The 22,055-nt window shown below is 47.3% G+C and overlaps 1 protein-coding gene across 1 annotated transcript in view; it reads left to right on the top strand.

Annotated features, from left to right (window-relative positions):
• Window positions 1–22,055, top strand: part of tlk1a (tousled-like kinase 1a) — a 31,841-nt gene that overhangs the window by 5,467 nt on the left and 4,319 nt on the right. The window contains exons 2-17 of the mRNA XM_023806005.2: window positions 11,198–11,319; window positions 11,887–11,958; window positions 14,860–14,935; window positions 15,032–15,075; window positions 15,270–15,365; window positions 15,447–15,533; window positions 15,620–15,712; window positions 16,728–16,838; window positions 17,268–17,404; window positions 17,800–17,988; window positions 19,094–19,160; window positions 19,805–19,902; window positions 20,653–20,734; window positions 20,830–20,921; window positions 21,241–21,330; window positions 21,517–21,686. Of these exons, the coding sequence (XP_023661773.1) occupies window positions 11,198–11,319; window positions 11,887–11,958; window positions 14,860–14,935; window positions 15,032–15,075; window positions 15,270–15,365; window positions 15,447–15,533; window positions 15,620–15,712; window positions 16,728–16,838; window positions 17,268–17,404; window positions 17,800–17,988; window positions 19,094–19,160; window positions 19,805–19,902; window positions 20,653–20,734; window positions 20,830–20,921; window positions 21,241–21,330; window positions 21,517–21,686 (1,626 nt within the window). The remainder of the gene's footprint in view (window positions 1–11,197; window positions 11,320–11,886; window positions 11,959–14,859; window positions 14,936–15,031; window positions 15,076–15,269; window positions 15,366–15,446; window positions 15,534–15,619; window positions 15,713–16,727; window positions 16,839–17,267; window positions 17,405–17,799; window positions 17,989–19,093; window positions 19,161–19,804; window positions 19,903–20,652; window positions 20,735–20,829; window positions 20,922–21,240; window positions 21,331–21,516; window positions 21,687–22,055) is intronic.

Here is a 22,055-nt window from a genome sequence, read left to right as displayed (position 1 = left end):
AACAAGGTTAAGTATTAGTCATTCAGATGGAAAACAAAAGGGGAAAATTGATGTTTTTTTCATGAGCATTATAGTCATTTTTACCTTAACTCTTTGCTGGCTGGGATATATAGCAGGAATATGCCTCCCAGCTGTTTTCTTATGTTTTTACTTTTAACTATTTGTGCATTTTAAGCATCGTCACCTGTGAAGTCTGGCCCAAATCTGCATTTGGGGACCCCTCCTGTGTACAGGTGACCTTCAGGGCTGGCTGTGCTGTCCTGTCGGTTTACTGAAGCACTGCGTACTACTCAGTACTTTTCTTAGTGGAGAAAATAATTACCCGCTTTTTATGAATTTGCGGATTAAATGCTTATGTGAAGGTTTTCATGGGGGGAGGAGCAAAACCTTTTGTTTTATGTATGTGATTATGTATTGAAATGGATGTATTCCAGTAATTTTACGTGGGTTTGTTGCTAGACAGGTGTGATTTAAATTATCTCTTCAAAAATCAAAAATGCAGAAATTATTTTTTACCGAGTGCTATATTATAGCTAAGGACAGACGTCTGTTTTGTGTATGAGGCCTTTTTGAGCGCTTTTCCACTGCAATAGGTACTGAACTTTAGTGCTTCAAAACAGTACTGAAGTGAATTCTGCTTTTTCTGTTGATTTTCCACTGGTGTGAAAAACTGGTACCAGTGCAGGGGTGTTTTGTACTGAATTCCAAAATGGATATAGTATATTATAGGGCTGGGCAATGTGCGATGTTAATATCGACATTGCATGTTATGTACATAAAATTCTCATGGTGCAAGGACTGCAGTAGCTGGTTTGAGATCAGCCTTTTTTTTATACCTTTATTCTGTCTTGGTATTTTAGCATAGGTGGTTTAAGTTTCGCTGAAACATTTTTTACTCTGTCATAGAAAACAGAACTTAGCATTCTTTGCAATTTTAATGATTTTTCCTCCTCAAGGTTATCTAGTATATGTTTAAAAATCAGTTTAAAGTTTACCGCTGCTGATTTTGTATGAGTTCTGCATGTGCTGTCCATGCCAATCATGATTATTTTCATCCTTGCACACACTGATGGGTTTGTGAGAAATTTACTTTGAACTCCTTTTTTGCTTAATAAATATCGCAATATATTTATTGCAACAAAATCGCATTGTGATATTTAAACATTTTCCAATATCGTGCAGTCCTAGTATTTTATAGCAATAGTATATTTTATTTCTTATTTCATCCAGATCTTGTTAATTTTCTTCTAACCTGATCGGAATTTGTCCATGCATCCATTATTATAACTTTTTTTTTTTCTTTGTTTGTCATTGTTTTCTAGGTTCATAACTATGCTTTTTCAAGATGCCAGTTGTATTTTGCGTTTGTGGCAGTTATTTGCATAACCAATCAGTAATGAAGACGTGTACAAGCCCCCCCCCCAGAGTACCAAAGGGGGTGCCTCTGCTGGTTGGCTGCTACAGTACTAGTACTGCAAAGCAATGGAAAAAGCAGAGTAGTGTTTTATTTATTTATTTTATTTTAAATACCAAAAGTTTGGTACAGTGGGAAAGTGCCATTTAGTGTATTGGGTATGGCCTGGTGGGGTAGATATTGTAACTATGCGAAAATGTAGTGGCAGTTCCTTAAACCAGTGTTTCCCAACCCAGTCCCCAAGGAACCCCGAACAATCCACGTTTTTGCTCCCTCCGAGCTCCCAGCCAATCAGGAACACTGAATACCTGGTACAGGTGCGCTGGGAGCTGAGAGGAAGCAAAAACATGGACTGTCCGGGGTTCCCTGAGAACTGGGTTAGGAAACACTGCCTTAAACAGCGCAGTGTAACTCTTCTGGCCTGAGGGTCACCGTGAAAAGGTGGAATGATGTCCGCAGTACCTGTTGCTAACATGGCTGCGGTTTCTGTGGGTCGGCCCGGTGGCACACGGTCCAGATGGCTCTCTTTCCGGCACAGACCGGAATCGCCATGGCAACGCCGCCCCCAACAAACACTGTTTTTACCCACTGTCATGAAAGTGTGCCACTTAGCTAATGAACAGACTGGCTTATTACTTAAGCAGGTGTAATTTTTATGATGTTTACAGCACAAACTGTGTTACATAGCTAAGTCCGGCAAAATCAGTGGCGTATGGTGAGGACTAAGACCCAGAGTGATGCTTTCTATGCTGTTCTGTACCCTGCTGTTATGTTTTGTGTATTACAAACATTGTCATTGTACACTGCATCCATGTCTTAAATTGATAAAATCCTTAGACTGTGTGGGATATCTGCTTATTGTTTTTTTTTAGAATTTTGTATTAAACAAGAAACCTTGCTTCCAAGTATGGGAGAAAAGGTACCAGGTACCATTTTATATTTGACTTGTTTAAGAGATTCTGAATTCTGTCTTGCGGGTTACTTGAGCATCTCATTGAGCTTATTGTCTTCTGTTTGCACTGACTGGCTAATCAGGCCTCTATACAGGTGGGCAGGGTGTGTGGTTCTTGTTTTGTCTCATTTAGGTTAACGATGTGTTGTTTGATCCACACTATATTGAGCTACCTAAGTTTATAAGTCTTCTAATGTTTAACTGGACCCAAAAGTGACTGGGATTGTTTGACAGGATATTGGCAGATTCCTCAGTTTAGGTGCGTTTTTGATAATGGATCGAGTTTACAGAATCTCCACCCCCCCTCTGAAAACTTGGTCTTTGCTCTGATATTCATCTTCAAAAAAAAAAAAAAAGCAAGCATTTTGGTTTCAGTGGTTTTCGTTGTCTGAACATTAAAAAATTTAAGGATCGATAACTGTCCACTTGACAAACAAGGCTTTAAATATCCATCTTGCATAAAATCCATCTTTTGTAACTACTTGGACAATCAGGAAACAAAGGACATATGGCTGGAGACAGCTTGGATGTGACGTGGAATAAATATTTAAAAGTGAAAGAAACTCAGTTTTGTATGAATCGTTTAAAAACTCAGATATGCCTGTTTTTTTAAGCACTAGGCCTGAACTAATCAGTGGTCTTTAATGGGGATCTTGTTGGCTCACGTTTCAGGCCTGGCTTTCTGCCGTGCCTATAAATGTCCAAGGGGAAACCCTGGTGTAGCTGTAAGGTTCTCAATAATTCAGACAATAAGAAATCGAAAGGACAGCAGCATGACGCCGTCCTTCATCCTGCACTCAGGTATATTTAATTCATGCTGGGACGACAATGAAGATGCACCTGAGCTGACGCCTCTCAGCTTCATGAGTCTTTGCAGGCAACACTGCTATTGTGTACTGGGATCCTGGTATAGCGCTACGTCTGTCAGCTTCAGAAGGTGCTTGGCTAGCGTGGAAGTTTGACAGCCTCCTCCGTGGCCTCCTGTTAAAATGAAGCTAAATATTGCAGTCTCAAATACGGCATGTTGGTTCATAATATAATAATTCCATCTTTTGTATTCTGTACTCTGAGGAATGATCACACCGTGAGTCTTACTTTGAAGTGTCCTGTGTGATTCAGTAAAGATCGTTGAGAGGCCGTGCTTCTGTCTGAGATATTCCCCTCGCCAGGAAGCATTTGTTCCATTTTGTGTTGGATGATTAAAACACTCGCGTCCTGTAAATCCTCAGCGTGTTCCTTGTCTTGGTGCTGACGTTGGCTGTGTCGTCTGCCTTTTAGTGCGCTTGTGATATTTACAAGGGGATACTCTGGCTTGAGTTGCCGCTCTGGTTTCCGTAAAGCCTTGCAGAAGGTTCTAGATGACGGTGAAGGGCGCAATGGAAATGGTGCAAACCTGCCAGATCCTGGCATCAATCCATATTTCAGGAAATCAAGCCAAGAAATTGTTTTTTTAGAAAATCGTGACAATGGAAGATGCAGTGGTTTGGATTCCAGTACAATATCATGGGATTTCAGAAATATTCTTTTTGTTCGCAGTGCTTTGATTGGCCTTGGGAATGTTACCCGCCCCCCCTCGCCATCAGTCTGGCCAGGTTGTCATTTTTAAGCCAGTTCCTGTCTGGATGAAACATTAATCATACTGTTGTTTCCACGCTCCTCCCCTTCCCAACAAAATACTTGATTAAAATATGTATGGCAAAGGAAAACAATACTTTTGATATTAACAATGCCTCTTTGTCCAGTACATCTGTTCCTCTGACTTCGCATTTTTCCAATAAGTCAATCAGCATGTATGATTACCAAAAATGCCTGTTTTAATTAACTAATAAACACACAAGCAAATCAGTATTTGTTTGGTTTCAATGAAGGTCTCATCCAATGCATGAAGCTCATTCATTTAAAAATCTGTGATCATCTTTTTATTGAGTCCACAATATTCTCGTTTAAGTATCCAGTTCTTTGAGCGAATTGTTTGTTTGGTTCCAGTTGCCTCTCAAATCAGATGCTCAGAATTCAGTTTGGTTGACTGACACCTAAATTTGGAGACTTGGCAAATGCTGTGTGTATGGTGACTAACCCTTCCAGGCTTAATTTTTGTTCATTTGAATTGCTGATTGAATAACAGATTCTGTGCTTACCATTTTGCCAGTTAAATTTGTTCTGTGGATGCTATTAATGTCACGCTGCGTACTGATTTTCAGTTTGTGCAGAGATGTTGAAGGCTTAAGTTTTTTTTATTATTATTATTTTTTTCTCTTTTACATCTGACAGCCATAATTAGGTCACCATAAAGGTGTATGTGAGTTTTGAAGGAGGTGGACTTCAATGACCCCTCCTGGAGCCGACACCTTATCGTGGTGGAGGGGTTTGCGTGTTCCAGTGATCCCAGGAGCTAAGTTGCCCGGGGCTTTATGCCCCTGGTAGGGTCACCCAAGGCAAACAGGTCCGGGGTGAGGAACCAGACGAAGTTCGGCTCAAAAGACCCCATATGATGGAAAAAATTATGGAAACACGTTTTCCCTTGCCCGGACGCGGGTCACCGGGGCCCCCCCCTGGAGCCAGGCCTGGGGTTGGGGCCCGATGGCGAGCGCCTGGTGGCCAGGCCTATACCCATGGGGCCTGGTCGGGCACAGCCCGAACAAGGCACGTGGGTCCCCCTTCCAATGGGCTCACCACCCGTAGGAAGGGCCATAGGGGTCGGGTGCATTGCGAGCTGGGCAGTGGCCAAAGGCGGGGACCTTGGCGGTCCGATCCTCGGCTGCAGAAGCTAGCTCTTGGGACATGGAATGTCACCTCTCTGATGGGGAAGGAGCCTGAGCTGGTGCGCGAGGTTGTGAAATTCCGGCTAGATATAGTCGGGCTCACCTCGACGCACGGCTTGGGCTCTGGAACCAGTCTCCTTGAAGGGGGTTGGACCCTTTTCCACTCTGGAGTTGCCTGCGGGGAGAGGCGCCGAGCGGGGGTGGGCATACTTATTGCCCCCTGGCTGGGCGCCTGTACATTGGGGTTTACCGCGGTGGACAAGAGGGTAGCCTCCCTTCGCCTTTGGGTGGGGGGACGGGTTCTGACTGTTGTTTGCGCTTATGCGCCGAGCGGCAGTTCAGAGTACCCACCCTTTTTAGAGTCTCTGGAAGGGGTGTTGGAGAGCATTCCTTCTGGGGACTCTCTTGTTCTGCTAGGGGACTTCAATGCTCACGTGGGCAATGACAGTGAGACCTGGAGTGGCGTGATTGGGAGGAACGGCCCCCCCGATCTGAACCCGAGTGGTGTTCTGTTGTTGGACTTCTGTGCTCGTCACGGATTGTCCATAATGAACACCATGTTCAGGCATAAGGGTGTTCATATGTGCACTTGGCACCAGGACACCCTAGGCCGCAGTTCGATGATCGACTTTGTAGTCGTGTCGTCGGACTTGCGGCCGCATGTCTTGGACACTCGGGTGAAGAGAGGGGCGGAGCTGTCAACTGATCACTACCTGGTGGTGGGTTGGCTCCGCTGGTGGGGGAGGAAGCCGGCCAGGCCTGGCAGGCCCAAGCGTATAGTGAGGGTCTGCTGGGAACGTCTGGCTGAATCCCCTGTAAGGAGGAGTTTCAACTCCTACCTCCGGCAGAACTTTTCCCATGTCCCGGGGGAGGCGGGGGACATTGAGTCCGAATGGGCCATGTTCCGTGCCTCCATTGTGGAGGCGGCTGACCGGAGCTGTGGCCGTAAGGTAGTCGGTGCCTGTCGCGGCGGCAATCCGCGAACCCGCTGGTGGACACCAGTGGTGAGGGATGCCGTCAAGCTGAAGAAGGAGTCCTATCGGGCCTATTTAGCCTGTGGGACTCCAGAGGCAGCTGACGGGTACCGGCAGGCCAAGCGGGATGCGGCTTCGGCGGTCGCTGAGGCAAAAACTCGGGTTTGGGAGGAGTTCGGTGAGGCCATGGAAAACGACTTCCGGACGGCTTCGAGGCGATTCTGGTCCACCATCCGGCGGCTCCGGGTGGGAAAGCGGTGCAACATCAACACTGTTTATGGTGGGGGTGGGGATGGGGTGCTGCTGACCTCAACCCGGGACGTTTTGGGTCGGTGGAAGGAATACTTCGAAGACCTCCTCAATCCCACCGACACGCCTTCCGATGTGGAAGCAGAGTATGAGGACTTGGGTGTGGACTCCCCTATCTCGGGGGCGGAGGTCGCTGAGGTGGTTAAAAAGCTCCTCGGTGGCCGAGCCCCGGGGGTGGATGAGATCCGCCCAGAGTTCCTGAAGGCTCTGGATGCTGTAGGGCTGTCTTGGTTGACACGCATCTGCAGCATCGCGTGGACATCGGGGGCAGTGCCTCTGGACTGGCAGACCGGGGTGGTGGTCCCCCTCTTCAAGAAGGGGGACCAGAGGGTGTGCTCCAACTATAGGGGGATCACACTCCTCAGCCTCCCTGGTAAGGTCTATTCGGGGGTTCTGGAGAGGAGGGTCCGCCGGATTGTCGAACCTCGGATTCAGGAGGAGCAGTGTGGTTTTCGCCCCGGCCGTGGAACAGTGGACCAGCTCTATACTCTCCGCAGGGTTCTGGAGGGTTCATGGGAGTTTGCCCAACCAGTCTACATGTGTTTTGTGGACTTGGAGAAGGCATTCGACCGTGTCCCTCGGGGAGTCCTGTGGGGGGTGCTCCGGGAGTATGGGGTGCCGGGCTTCCTTTTAAGGGCTGTTCGGTCCCTGTATGACCGGTGCCAGAGTCTGGTCCGCATGAGCGGCAATAAGTCGGACTTGTTTCCGGTGAGGGTTGGACTCCGTCAGGGCTGTCCTTTGTCACCGATTCTGTTCATAACTTTTATGGACAGAATTTCTAGGCGCAGCCAGGGCGTTGAGGGTGTCCGGTTTGGTGACCTCAGGATTAGGTCTCTGCTTTTTGCAGATGATGTGGTCCTGTTGGCTTCATCAGACCGTGACCTTCGGCTCTCGCTGGGACAGTTCGCAGCCGAGTGTGAAGCGGCTGGGATGAGAATCAGCACCTCCAAATCCGAGACCATGGTCCTCAGCCGGAAAAGGGTAGAATGCTCTCTCCGGGTCGGGGATGGGATCCTTCCCCAAGTGGAGGAGTTTAAGTATCTCGGGGTCTTGTTCACGAGTGGGGGGACGATGGAGCGGGAGGTCGACAGGCGGATCGGTGCGGCGTCCGCAGTGATGCGGGCGCTGCATCGGTCTGTCATGGTGAAGAAGGAGCTGAGCCAAAAGGCGAAGCTCTCGATTTACCAGTCGATCTACGTTCCTACCCTCACCTATGGTCACGAGCTGTGGGTAGTGACCGAAAGAACGAGATCGCGAGTGCAAGCGGCCGAAATGAGTTTCCTCCGCAGGGTGGCTGGGCTCTCCCTTAGAGATAGGGTGAGGAGCTCGGTCATTCGGGAGGGACTCAGAGTAGAGCCGCTGCTCCTCCGCATTGAGAGGAGTCAGATGAGGTGGCTCGGGCATCTGATTAGGATGCCTCCTGGGCGCCTCCCTGGTGAGGTGTTCCGGGCATGTCCCACTGGGAGGAGGCCCCGGGGAAGACCCAGGACACGCTGGAGGGACTATGTCTCTCGGCTGGCCTGGGAACGCCTCGGGATCCCCCCAGAGGAGCTGGATGAAGTGGCCGGGGAGAGGGAAGTCTGGGTTTCCCTGCTGAGACTGCTGCCCCCGCGACCCGACCTCGGATAAGCGGGAGGAAATGGAAAAATGGACTTCAATGAAACGCAACATAATTAGGTTAGGGCAGATTTGCGTAATTTCAGAAAAGGTTTACTGCCTTTGCTTGTGCAGTGTGAGATGAGACGGGGTCACCTATTTTCATTTTCTGTTTCATTGGTGTTGCAGTATTTAATTACCAAGTTTAAGAATCCTGAGTTTTCTACAGTGAGATATTTTTGGTAAAATTCTGCTCTGTGGCAATCTCACCTTCCATTAAAAATACTTTGTGTGTTGTCATCAGCACTAAAAAATCAGTTTTGCTAACTGTGCATTTTCCCTCTTTTTTTTTTTTTTTTTTTTTTTTGGGGCAGTTTTTTCCAAAAATTCTCAAACATCCATCTTGCATGACTTTGTGCCCATGCCACCTGCTACCTTGTCACCTCTGTGTCAGTGTGCGGTGACGACGCAGCAGTGGCCGGAGTGGGCGCTGCCATTTTGTCCCTGCTTGTGGATGTTCGGCAAGCTAATGACCAAGCATGTTAATGACATGACGTTAGTTCGAGTTCCAGACGGTTAGAGGATGACAGCGCCTCAGTAAACGACTAATTAAAGGTTTTAGTGACCAAGAAATGTTTTAGGAATCCCATGCGATTTATATTTAGATTCCCAGTACCCTGATGCCTCTGTTGTGCTGTTATTACCTTTCATTCGTTGTTCCGTCGCTGTGGACGCTTGCGCTATTTCTGGCATCGAGGTAAACGCCAGTGAAGGGCTTGGGAAGACTCGCGTTTCTGTGAAAGGGCTTCCTGTGTCTGAGGGAAACGAGCTGGGGGGGGGGGGCGGGGAGGTCGTGATATGTAAGATCTGCATTGAGTTGAAGGTGGAAAAGGGCAGCGAGCGAGTGAGCTGAGCTGCCCGGCCCCCCGAAGGGCTTTGCTATCAGTAAACAGCAGTACTCTGTCTTGTCTGTCTGACTGCATTTTGGGAGGGTGACTGCTAATGATCAGTTTGTCCATTTGCAACCAGAAGGCGGCCAGCAGATCTGGCCAGACAGGCTCCTTTGGGTGTCAGTTGTTATGATTTATGATTGATTTTCTTTGTAGTGTTTTTGCAGGGCTGAGACATTCCTTGGGCATTTTGTATCAAGCCCTAATAAGGGATGTCAGTTCCTCTGACCCACCCTGGGTATGACTCTGGCATCCTGTCTGCTGCCCAGTGCCCGCTTTCCCCTAACAAGGCCGCTGTACCATAACCATTGGCAAAGGGGTAAAACTAGCAGCTGATTAAACACACGGCAGCCCCACCCACCATAGTCATTAGCTTCAATACAGGTTGCCAGCAAGGGGCTTTTAAAATTTATTTTTGAATGATTGATCCCATAAGTATCAATATCTAATGTACCTATGAGTTTATCAGTCAATCTTTGATTTCTACCACCATTTGAAATGTTGACTTTATTCAGTTTGCAATGAAATATTTAATTATTTTTCTTAAATTTATATTGTAACACTGCTCAGCATTTCAGATCTAATAAATGAAATTGTTTTTATGTCTGCCAGTAAAATTCTGTTCCAGTCTATGGGTTTATTGGTGCTGGTCAGACGGGATTCTGGGACCTGGGATTGCGGGTTCTTCCGATGTAATATTTGTTTGTCTGATTTATTCATTTACTTCTTTGTCAGTGAAGGTTTGGGAATGGAATTACTGGTTCCGGCTGTAGCCCTATACATGCATGCTGGCATGAGAAAATAGTTTGTAAATGGGGTTTGTCACTGGGTCAGCACCCCCCGGCAGACCTGAGTGACACAGGCATATGCGTATGTTGAGACCCGCCGCTGTTCTCCCAGGTCTGAAGCCGCCCTGCCATTTACACAGGTGCCGGAAACTTCTGGCTTGTCTGAGGAAGCTTTGCCATCACCCGTTCTGGTCAGCAGACGACCTACCCTGCAGGTCATATCTCTGATTGCGGCGTCATTGGCCCCCGGGTGTCAGGGCTGGGGCCCGCAGGCAGGAGGGTGTCAGTCCCCCCTTCAGGGCCCCCGGGCGTCATGGGCCCCCGGGGCCCGTATACAGGTGTGTGTGTGTGGGTCAGTCCCCCCTTCATGGGCCCCCTGGCGTCATGGACCCCCGGGGCCCGTATACAGGTGTGTGTATGTCAGTACCCCCTTCAGGGCCCCCTGCCGTCATGGGCCCCCGGGGCCCATATACAGGTGTGTGTGTCAGTCCCCCCTTCATGGGCCCCCTGGGCCCGTATACAGGTGTGTGTGTGTGTCAGTCCCCCCTTCATGGGCCCCCTGGCGTCATGGACCCCTGGGGCCCGTATACAGGTGTGTGTGTGTGTCAGTCCCCCCTTCATGGGCCCCCAGGCGTCATGTGGCCCCCGGGGCCCGTATACAGGTGTGTATGTGTCAATCCCACATAGCTGTGACATATTTCTGCATACTTTTTATTTAGGACTGAAGTTAGCAATTTAATTTTTTTTAATTAGAAATGTGCTGCTTTGGATTATGGCTGAGTGGTTTCTTCTGAGCATATTGTGATTTCAATTTTTAGATTTTTATAACTATGATTCAGATGTGGAGGAAGACTCCTACTAAAGGTACAGAAGTAATGCCTGTTTTACGCCGCGTGACCCAGTAACCCATCCTCCCGAGCTCTGTACTGTAAAATCCACCGTGTCCTACTGTGAACCACATTACCTAATGTCATTGCCACACATTTATATTGTTTTATTGTGTGTGTTGGTAGGTAGTACATTGAGAAGCATTAAGTTGGAAATCCAGGATTCCTGCCCCCCCCCCCATTTATGTTCAGACATGAACTAACCAGAAATGTTACCCTATAAAAAATTTGCAGACAGAATAAATTGCTCTCAGCTGTTCCGTTCCCTAGTCTCACTTGGGCTTCTGATTAGTGTCTCTTTATCAAAGCCTTATTTTACTCAGCTTGGTGGGTAGCCTGCTCTCCCTGCCTGCTCTCTCCCTCTCTGCTCTCTCCCTCTCTGCTCTCTCCCTGCCTGCATTTCTGCTAAATGATTTCAGAAAGCCTGACCAGTTGGTCGGCAGGGATATTTAATCTGGTCCCTAGTGTGTCCTGATTCGCTGTTGTGCATTGGCCATTCCGGTGGGCTTAACGCATTGGGGGCTTTACTCGCGTCTGGGGGCTGATGGCATCCCTCTTGTTCTAGGTGCAATGGATGAGCTCCACAGCCTGGACCCCAGGAGGCAGGAGCTGCTGGAGGCGCGATTCATGGGGGGGGTCGGGGGCAGCACCGGGGGCAGCACTGGAAGCGCCAGCGGGGGCACAAAAGTGAGTGCATCAGTGTCGTTTGCTAGGTGGGAGAAACTCATGGCAGGTGAAGGTTACTGTGGCTGTTGGTTCTCAGTGGGTTTAAACGGCAAAGTAAACATTAGGAAGAGGGATCCAACCACCCTGAGTGTCTCATTACTAACACACACGGGTTTGGTCTCAAAGCGATTAACTTGAAAGCTCTGTAGTGTATTACATACATTAAGGTAAGATAGACAGTGATGCTGTCAGATGTATTTAATACATCAGTGGCCACATAATCAGTCTGCCGCATTTTCCCAATGAGCTTTCATTGAGAACTGTAGCATATCAAGTTTCTGATTCTTAATTTTTTTCAACAGTGACTTATGTCACACACGATTTAGGATTTCAGGATGGTTTTATTGCTTTCTATTCCCAAGTGGTGTAATTTTATTCTATGACAGTAACTGAAATTGCGTTCTTTTTTTTCCTTAAAAGTTATTTTTAATAAGGTGAAATAATGTTGGGTACTTACCATGCAGTGTTCACATGTGAATGTTTAATTTCAAAATCACGTCGTCTTCTTTTTTTTATTATTATTTTCAGGGCTTAACGAATAATGAATGTTCGAATCACAGTTTCGGAAGTCTTGGTTCCTCAAGTGACAAGGAATCAGAGGTAGGCTTGGCTGTATGTGTGTGCTGTTAATGTCTGTCCCTTCTGTGTTTGCAGTGCTTTTTCATGGGCAAACAAATTATTGACAACACGGTCCCATTTGCGTATGTGTGGATACGGCCTGTGAAAGTTGGAGGGGCAAATGTTCAGTATATTTAGTTTTTATTTTTTCTTTATCAGTCTGTTGACTGTGTCTTGTACATGTCTTCATGTTGCTTTCTCATTACAGTAAAAATGTGAAATTAACAGACATGGGTATAACTACGTAGCACATGGTGTAGTGAATGAGGCTCGAGGGCATCTCCACCTCCCTGGCGACTGGACCAACCAATGAAATGTGGCTGACGGCCCCCAGAGTCCCGGCCGTTTGTCGCTACGATGCAGTGTGAATCAGCTCTGGGTGTGTGGATCTCAGTCAGCCAGCCTCTCCCTGCTAGTGAAGCGCTTGTGCGTGCACGTGTCGTGGACATGGATGCTCACCATCGCAGTCTCCACTGGTGCCCCCTGGCTCAGCGCTCCCGTCACCATGGACGACGCTGTGTCCAAACTGCGCCGCGGAATGTCTGGGGACTCGGTCATGGAAACTGCGGCTTTTGACATATCTATTCATTATAGAATTGTGAGAATGTTTGTTTGTTTTTTTTTTTTTGTGAAAATTGATCAGCCAGAAGTTCATATTTAATTCCTCCTGGGTGCTGATGTGTTGCTTGTAATGAAGTAACAGGTGGCTTTAATGTGTTTGGCTGACCCAGTTTTCAATTAGACCGAACTAATTTTGGTGCACCGTGATCTAAAATGTGAAGGTCGTGGCGGTTCGTTCTGAGGGCCGTTTTTGCTCGGGAGGGGCGCTGTAGCCCCCCCCCCCCGTGTGACATGTTAGGGCACCAAAATGGCGAAACACTCCGCCCAAAGAGTATCGCCGCAGGCTACCCCCCCACGGGCAGTCCTGCATCCTCTGTCACCCCCCCCCCCATCCTCTGTCACCCCCCCATCCTCTATCCCCTCGTCTGTTTTGTGTCACCCGCTGTCACTTAGATGAAACCCACTGGGTTTTTTTATTGGGGCACCCTGCCCCCCACTCCTCTAGGGCTCTGACATGAAGCCAGGCAGTCCTCCTGCTTATTCAGTATGTATCTCCCTGCAGTCCCCCCCCAGGACGCGGGTCTCTCACACCAGCTGTCTCGCTTCCCGCCTTGGGGAAAGGTCTTTCCTTTTATGCCCCACTGAAAGGCTGTTTGACGGCTACATTTGCAGATGTGCAGATAATCCCTTATACTGGGGTTTCAAGGTGCCAGCGAGCTGTTACCCTTTCGGACTGACTTTGTAGACCCCCCCATCAGTCACTCATCTTTAGGGTAGGGGTATTGGGAGGGGGGGGCTGTAGGTTATGCTGCTGCTGGTCTCACTCGTCCTCACCCTCTTTACACTGCAGTTTACAATGCATCTGGGGTGATCACATCACGAGTGGATAGCACTAAGCACCAAGACTCAATGCTTGCCGAGGTGGTCTGGGATACATTTGAGCACATATGTTTTGTAGTGTAAATGCTGATGCAGTACCTGTACATGGGACCATTTGGCCTTCTAGTGTAAGTGATGTAGGCAGTAACGATATCTGAACGCAAGCGGTCAGCTGGAGATGCATGATCGACATGGGTGTGAACAGCAGTGTGTTTCGGCTGTCCACTCGTGGTCTGGTCGCCAAAGATGCACTTTAAAACCAAGTGTAAGCAGGTTCACTGGATCTGGTTCCTCCAATCTCCGCCTGTCAGCCTGTCTTCCAGGTTGCTTATGCTCAGTCTGCAGCCTCTGACAGCCACTTAGAGACTAACATTCTGCTCCTCAGCCTCGCCATCATTCCCCTTCCACTTCCTTCCAATCTTTGGGGTGAAGGAAGGAGGCCAGAAAAAGTGTGTGTGTGTGTGTGTGTGTGTGTGTGTGTGTGTGTGTGTGTGTGTGTGTGTGTGTGTGTGTGTGTGTGTGTGTGTGTGTTTTAGACATACCTCCTGAATATTATCTGTGCAGTATATAATTAAAAAATATATATATTTGATTTTGATCACTTCCAAAATAGTGATCAAAAAAGTTAAACTAGCTTTCTGGTTTTGCCTTAATGACTGGCTGCTGTGATTTTCTTTTTCTCTCTTTTTTATTTATTTATTTATTTACTGGCTCCTATCCTTGTTTTAATTCCCCATCCTCTCTCTAAGCTCCTTCATCTTCCTTTCCTAATTCGTTACTACTTTGCTGTTTTTTTCTCATCACGCTGCTTTCGAGGCTGTCGGTTTGACATTGACTCAGTGCAGGGATTTCGCGAGTCTTGGTGCGACTGCTTCAGGTGTTAAGCGTCTGAGGCATGTTGAGCATGACAAATGGGACAAAGCGGCGCAACGTTTCCAAAGCTCTCTGGGAATCTGCGCACTGAGTCAGCAGTGGGCAGCTTTTTTTGAAACGTTTTATTGACTAAAATGCACTTTGCCTGGAAGATTGGGGTGCGTTTCCCCCCTCCCTCATTAAAGTGTTCGGCCTACCCCCTTGGCGTCAAAGCAATGACGGTCTCTGTTTTGTTTCAGCTTTGTCATTCTTTCCACTGTGAGCTTGAGGTCACCCAGTGTGTCTTTGTGAGCTGAAAATATGCATGATTGTTTTACAAAACTGGAAGAGCTGCCTGCAGTCGACTTTGGCTCAATGCAGCCGATATTAATAGAAAGATCTCCGGCCTGGAGAGCTGTTTTCTCTCACAAGCGGATTTTATTGCCCAAAGCTTCTCTTAGAGTAGTGCTATTGCCTGGGGAGGGGGGGGGCTGGGGGTCATCCATATGTGGGCACCGTCATGGCGAATGGGAGCCGCTTCTGTCCAGGTGCCTCCTAATATGTTTGTTTTTTTTGGACCTTTTCTTCCAGACCCCGGAAAAAAAGCACTCTGAGTCCTCGAGGAGTAGAAAGAGGAAAGTGGAGAACCAGTCCGAGAGCAGCCAAGGTGGGGGCTGCCCCCGGGTGTGGCATCTCCTGGGAACATAGCAGCCGTGTCGGATGGACCTCCGCAGCTAAACTTCCCCTTTCTCCTCTTTTACAGGGAAGTCTGTTGTACGAGGACCCAAAATTAGCGATTTCTTCGATGTAAGTTTTTGCACGATGTTTTGCTAGAGCATTCAGTGACCTTATATTTACTTTGTAATTAACTTTTTTGCGTGTTGAGTGTAGAAATAGAATCGCCAAATACCTGACTTCTGAGGTTCTTCTGACCCTTATTATGATGCTTGCTGTGATGTCACTTCCTGTTCCTCTACTTCATGCTGGTTTCTGCCTCTCAGTTCCAGGGGGGCAATGGCTCCAGTCCAGTCAGAGGTCTCCCTCCAGTCATCCGTTCTCCCCAGAATTCACATTCCCATTCCGCACCAGGCTCCATGGTGGGTTGGCTGGCTAGAGCCTAGAGATAATTAATGCCTAGAATGACTCCTTGCTGAGCAAATTTCCTGTTCTCATTTTAGATTAGGCAAAACAGTTCATCTCCTACTAGTCTGACTTTCGGGGACCATATGATGCACCCAAAACAACTGTCAATCAAATGTGTCCAGGTAGGACTTTCTTCATGCTTCCTGTATTTTTTTGCGCTGTTTAAGGTTCAGGCTAAATAGCATCTTTGTTTACTGGCTTCTCCCAGACTGATCTGACCGTACTGAAGCTGGCAGCCCTCGAAAGTAATAAGAACTTGGACCTTGAGAAGAAGGAGGGGAGGATAGACGATTTGCTTCGGGTGAGGGGCTCTTCTCATTGAGGATGAGGAGCACCTGGCGTGAAACTCTCCACCTTTCCTTCGCATTTCAGGCACCGTCAATCTGCTGTTGCGGATTAACTGAAAGCACTTAATGCTTCCTTGAGTGCAGTTACTTTATTTACTTTTTCTTTAAATTTTGAGATTTGAGGGAAAAGCTTATATAAATGTGTGTGTGCCACACACACACGCAGGTTTGTAATTTATATCTTTGTATACCATTCATTTCTATGGGGGAAAACACTAATCACAGCATGATGACCTTAACCCCTACCCATCCCTAACCTTAACCATAAGTAACCAACCAAAATACAAGATTTTTTGGCATTTTAACTCTTTTGATTGCATTCACAGATTTTTTATAAAACTGAGGTTATCCAAATGGGGACCTCAAAAGATGTAGGGAAAGTAGGGAAATTTCAGGTTTTACTACACTTTGGGGACAATTTGGTCCTCAAATGTGATCTGTGCAAACCCACACACACACATACTACAAAAGCTTATGTGGAGGATGGCCGGAGCCCACGGTGAGTAGCACTGTTGCCACACACCTGCTGGCTTGTGGGTTTGGATCACACCTCCACACTCTGTGTGCAGTTTGCATGCTCTCCACATGTTGTGCTGGTTTCCTCTGGGTTTCGTCTAGATAACTTTATTCACAGGCACAATGTTCATAAACATTCCGAATGTAGAATGAAAATTAAATGAACGGAATAGACATTACTAACTAACCTATAAACAAACAAAATATGTAAGCCATAATGATTGATTCCATATAGCTTCATGGTTGCATAGAAAGAAGAGCATCTGTATTTTGGACAAAATTAAAACTAACACCTTTGGGATTTCTAAATGTCCCTAAATACACCATAATACTGTACCTTCATATCGTCCAAGCCTTCCTGGGATGGATTCAGTAATTTGGTATTTCTGATATATACCAGCACCTTTGAATGTTTCTTTGTGGTGAAAATGTCTTCTCTCTCCTCCTTCACAGGCAAACTGTGATCTCAGGAGACAAATAGATGAACAACAGAAATTACTTGAAAAGTACAAGGAACGCTTAAATAAATGTATAACCATGAGCAAGAAGATGCTTATTGAGAAGGTGGGTCTTCTCCCTTTTCATACACACGTGCCTAAAAAAAGTCATAGCATACTTGTGCTTAATTATTTCTTCATATTATTCAGTCAACATGCAGAACTTTTTGCTAAATCCATGACTGTCATTTTGCTCTTTCAGTTATTGTTCTGCTTCCCACAAATCTATATTACCCATAATTTAGCGATTAAATCCATTATGGAATTTGCAGCCAGGTGAGATGGGGGCCCTCTTGGCGCTTGTAGCCATTTTACTTTCCCTCCAGCCTTCGCATTACTTCTCTTAAGCTTCTCAATTAGTGCGATTCCTTATGGCATCGAACACAGTGGGTCGTCATTGTGTATATTTTTAAAAGTTCTTAGAAGCAGTGTGGTTAAGGATGGCTTTTTGCCGAGTGGGTGGGTCGGTAAAGGCGTTCCCTTGCGCCGTCCCCAGAGCACCCAAGAGAAGCTGGCGTGCCGAGAGAAGAGCATGCAGGACCGGCTGCGGCTGGGCCACTTCACCACGGTGCGGCACGGCGCCTCCTTCACGGAGCAGTGGACTGACGGCTTCGCCTTCCAGAACCTGGTCAAGTAAGAGCGCCTCCCGCAGGCTGCCCCTCGCATAGCCACGCCGATTTGCTGCTGGGCTGTGAGGTGCAGTTCCCAACATCACATGGTCCCGTTCACGCATTGCAAGTAAGGCTGCACTTATATTACACGCCGATTTATTATGGCGCATACGCAAAAAATCACCAGGGCTTTAAGCACATTTTCCCCAGACGCCGGCGTTTCTGTACTATACAGACGCTTACTTACTCCCACAGTCTCTTAAGCACCTAAAATGCATACATAAAATATGAATAATATCATCTAATGATGTTGATTTCCATTGTATTTATTGATTTTTAAAGCCATTTTTTTCAGGTTTTCATTTGCCTGTGGCTATGTTGCTACCATTCTGATGATGCCATGTTTCTAATCTGCAGACAGCAGGAGTGGATTAACCAGCAGAGGGAAGAGATCGAGAGGCAGAGGAAGCTCTTAGCCAAGAGGAAGCCTCCAATGACCAGCAGCTCCCAAACGCTGACCACAAACTCTGAGCCAAAGCAGCGGAAGAGCAAGGCCGTGAACGGGGCGGAGAACGATCCCTTTCTCAAACCCAGCCTACCTCAGCTGTGAGTGTGTTCCTCTCATCTGTCTGTTTGCCTCTTTTGGGCTTCTTTGAAGGATGATGACATTCTGGTAAAGGTGTAGACAAAGAGAACGTGGGTAGAACCTTACTGGCACAGTACAAAGCCACGGCAAGGACTACAGCACGGGGTTGGCGAGGGCTCGAGGTATTCTGTAGGGAGACGGGATTGTCCTTGAATGTGGAATTCCTGCAGGTTTTGCTGGTTTGATGGATGGCAATGACTCTCTGCTGGGTTATACATGTACTCGTAACTAAGGGGACTGTGTGCTTTATGGATCTCTGGCCTTATTAACTGGAGAATCTGCAGCTTTGTCTTCAAGCCAACTGCCAACTTGTACTTTGTAGACTTCGCCATTCAGCACAGTATTCTGCAGAATGTAGATGTTTGGCTTTGTGGGATCATGCCACATTAACAAGGTATACCAGAGTCCTGACCATACAAGGAGTCATTCTTTACAACCATTATGTACATTTCTATTGCATCTGGCAGTAGAATTCCTCAGGATCTTGTCACATGTGCTCCTGAGGAACAAGATTGACCAGATGCCGATTGCCTAAGTATTATTTCTGCTCTTCAATGTATCCAAGAGGCCTACAGTATACATTGCTGGTGATATCCATATCCTGGATGTGGTGTCTGCCCTGTGAAATTCCTGTCAATCTGGGAGGACGGCCACAGCCCACAAACTGCCTTCTCACTCGCACTAACCGCAGCGCAGTTCCCCCCCAGGGGCCGTTTCCCCCAGGGGCCGTTTTCCTTTGCACCAGGCAGATGTCATTTTCCTCGCAATGCATTAGCTCGTTGCCCTCCCTGCCTTTGCAGAAGGTCCTGCTGATTCCTCAGCAATCCAGCAAGCCTCATTCAGATCCTCTGAGGTTTGTCACAGGATTGTAATGTCACACCCCAGACAGCCACATTTGACAGAGTGTTTTTGTTTACTAACTGTACATTGTGCTTAAAGAGAGAACTGTTCAAAAAATTCAGGCCATTCATCCATCTTCTGACTATTTGTTCTAGTCAGAATGGTGAAGAAATTTCATTTGAATATTTATTCCTAAATTATGGATTTTTTTTTTTTGGTTCAAAGGTTAACTTTGGCTGAGTATCATGAACAAGAGGAGATCTTCAAACTTCGACTCGGCCATCTCAAGAAGGTCTGAAACCCCACACCTAAAATTTTATGTTGTTGTTCTATGTTTTTTTTTTCTTCTTTTGCCTGCTGCGCTTTTTCTGTGTGTCTATCTGTGTCTGTGTGTAGTCCAGGTATACATTACATTGTGGGGACATTTGGTCCCCGCAATGTAATGAAAACCCCTTATTTTGATGCGGTGGGGACCATTTTTTCAATCACCACAAGGGGAAATTCAGTGTGACTGCAATTATGCCAATTAAAAATGCAAAGTCATGTATTTTATTTGGTTACTGTTACTGTTAATGTTAAATTAAATGTTAAGGTTAGGGCTGGGTAGGTTGTCATTGTTGGGGTTAGGGTTTTTCTCATATTAATGAATGGACGGTCCCCACAAAGATGTGAGTACAGGTGTGTGTCTCCCTCTCCCTCTCCCTCTCTCTCTCTCCCTCCCTCTCCCTCTCCCTCCCTCCCCCCCCGGGTCCCCAGAGCAGAACTGTAGCCGCCCCCTCAGGCCGCTTTTGCTGCCATTAGCTGCCATGATGCCCTCTTCCTGCCACATCAGATCACCACGGTCACCCATAAATGTTAAATTTGGGTCGAGTGGGTCCAATGTGACGCGTGGCCCCCCACGCTCTGCCTGAAGCCGCCTACATCGTTCATTTGCAGGAAGAGGCTGAGATCCAGACGGAACTGGAGCGGCTGGAGAGGGTCCGCAACCTGCACATCCGGGAGCTGAAGAGAATAAACAACGAGGACAGCTCACAGTGAGTCCGTGCCGGAGGCCTGCCATGGGCACACGCGTTTCACTGTCCTCGTGTTTCAAGTGTGTGTCACGTATGCATGGATGATATATACTCATACTCACAGACACACACTCGTGCCAGTTTGTTCCATACACCTGGTCAATAATGCCAACTGCCTGCTCCTACAAACAGCGAATCATGCAGCATGCAGACGGATCAAGGGGTTTCGTTTGGCTCGGCATCAGAACAGCTAGGATGCCTCGTATAAGTGATTTTCAGCATGATATGATTGTGGGAGCCAGGAGTCCTGACTCTGGCATCTCAAGTCACCAGTCTCTGGGATTTTCATGCATTACAGTGGCTAGAGTTAGTTGTGTGGCTGTGTAGGTTTAACTAAGGTGGTGACTTATTCTTGTCTTAGTCTTATGTTCTTAGCACTTCTTGTGAACTTGCAATGAACATGACCCTTGTCTCGAGAGAACCGCTCGTGAGATCTGTAATCCCGGCGTGAATCGGAGGAGAGCTAGAGGTTTAAGAGCAGCTCGTTGCTGAGGATTTCAGACCGGAGGTGAACTCAGCTCACTGGCACTTTATCTGTGGCCACATCTTGCCGTCCAAATTGAAATACCTGGCAAAAATCCCTTTAGGTGGGCGATATCACGCTTGCTGTGGGTCTTCCAATGTTTCCTTTAAACAAAAGCTGACAAAGGGCGGGGGAAGGGAGGGGTTGGGTTTGGCATGAACAAAAGGCTTTTCATTTTCGCCTCCGAGGTTCAAAGATCATCCAACCCTGAATGACCGGTACCTTCTGCTGCACCTGCTGGGAAGAGGAGGATTCAGTGAAGTTTATAAAGTAGGTCCATGTCAGTCAAAAACCAGCCAATTAACAATGATTATCATGACTCTCTTACAAACCCAAGTCCTTTTTTTGTTTTCTCCCCCTTTCAGGCCTTTGACTTATTTGAACAACGTTATGCTGCTGTGAAAATCCATCAGCTCAATAAGAACTGGAGGGATGAGAAGAAAGAGAATTACCACAAGTAGGATGCGCTGCTTAACCTACGCTGTCACTTTTAGCCTGTAACTACATCTGTGGCTATAACATAGTGCCCTTGCCACAGGTATGCAAGCGTGCGCAAACGGCAAAAAAGCTGCATTTAATTTCCCCCCCCCCCCCCCCCGAAATGCTATTGTTGTCCTCTAAAGTACTAAACATCTCTGCACTCCTTGATTAATGAACGGCTAAAACAATGCTGGCAGAGACTCCTGACCATTATAAATGGACTGCAGCAATGTTTTGACTCTTCCTGTCCAGAGTAGTTTCCTTTGTTTACCTCTGCTGTGGTCATCCTGTTGCAGGCATGCCTGTCGGGAATACAGAATACACAAGCAGCTCGACCACCCGAGGATAGTAAAACTGTACGATTACTTCTCCTTGGACACGGATACGTAAGTGACCCCTCCCACCACTGCCCGACCTTCACCCCTCTGTCTGTCCTTGGCTGCCGTGAAGGATTCCCATTGGCTGTGCCAGGCTTACTTATGTGGAGGGGGCGGAGCATCGCGGGGGCTGATACACATGCTGCCTGGGAGGTTGCCGTTGCCAGCGCCTGACCAATTTGCTTTCCGCTGCAGGTTTTGTACCGTGTTGGAGTTCTGCGAGGGCAATGACCTGGACTTCTACTTGAAGCAGCACAAGCTGATGTCGGAGAAGGAGGCGCGATCCATCATCATGCAGATCGTGAACGCCCTGCGCTACCTGAACGAGATCAAGCCTCCCATCATCCACTATGACCTCAAGCCAGGTCGGTTCCCATAGCGCAGCGTCCGCCAATACGCCAGGGTGCTTCCGTTTCGTTCCGTCTCATAGCACTCCGGCCTGTGAGTTCAGTTCCCGCGCCTGGCTCTGTGTGCGTGGCATTCTCATGTTCACACCAGCTTTGTGTGGCTTTCCTCCTAGACATCAAAAATGTGTGTGGGCATGTGCAAGACATTTCATGTGTATGATTGTATGGAAAAAATGACAAGTTTTATTGTCATTCTACAAAACACAGGTAGCGAGAACAAAATTGTCATTTCCCTAGAGACCTGGTACAACATGAAACGTACCGAGTTTAACCATAAATGATGAAAACAAAAGAAGAAATAAAATGTACATATATGATGTCTGTGTT

This window comes from Paramormyrops kingsleyae, chromosome 1 (assembly GCF_048594095.1).
Source record: "Paramormyrops kingsleyae isolate MSU_618 chromosome 1, PKINGS_0.4, whole genome shotgun sequence".
Taxonomy (NCBI): domain Eukaryota; kingdom Metazoa; phylum Chordata; class Actinopteri; order Osteoglossiformes; family Mormyridae; genus Paramormyrops; species Paramormyrops kingsleyae.
The sequence above is the reverse complement of the archived record's forward strand: the minus strand, read 5'-3'. Positions and strand labels throughout refer to the sequence as shown.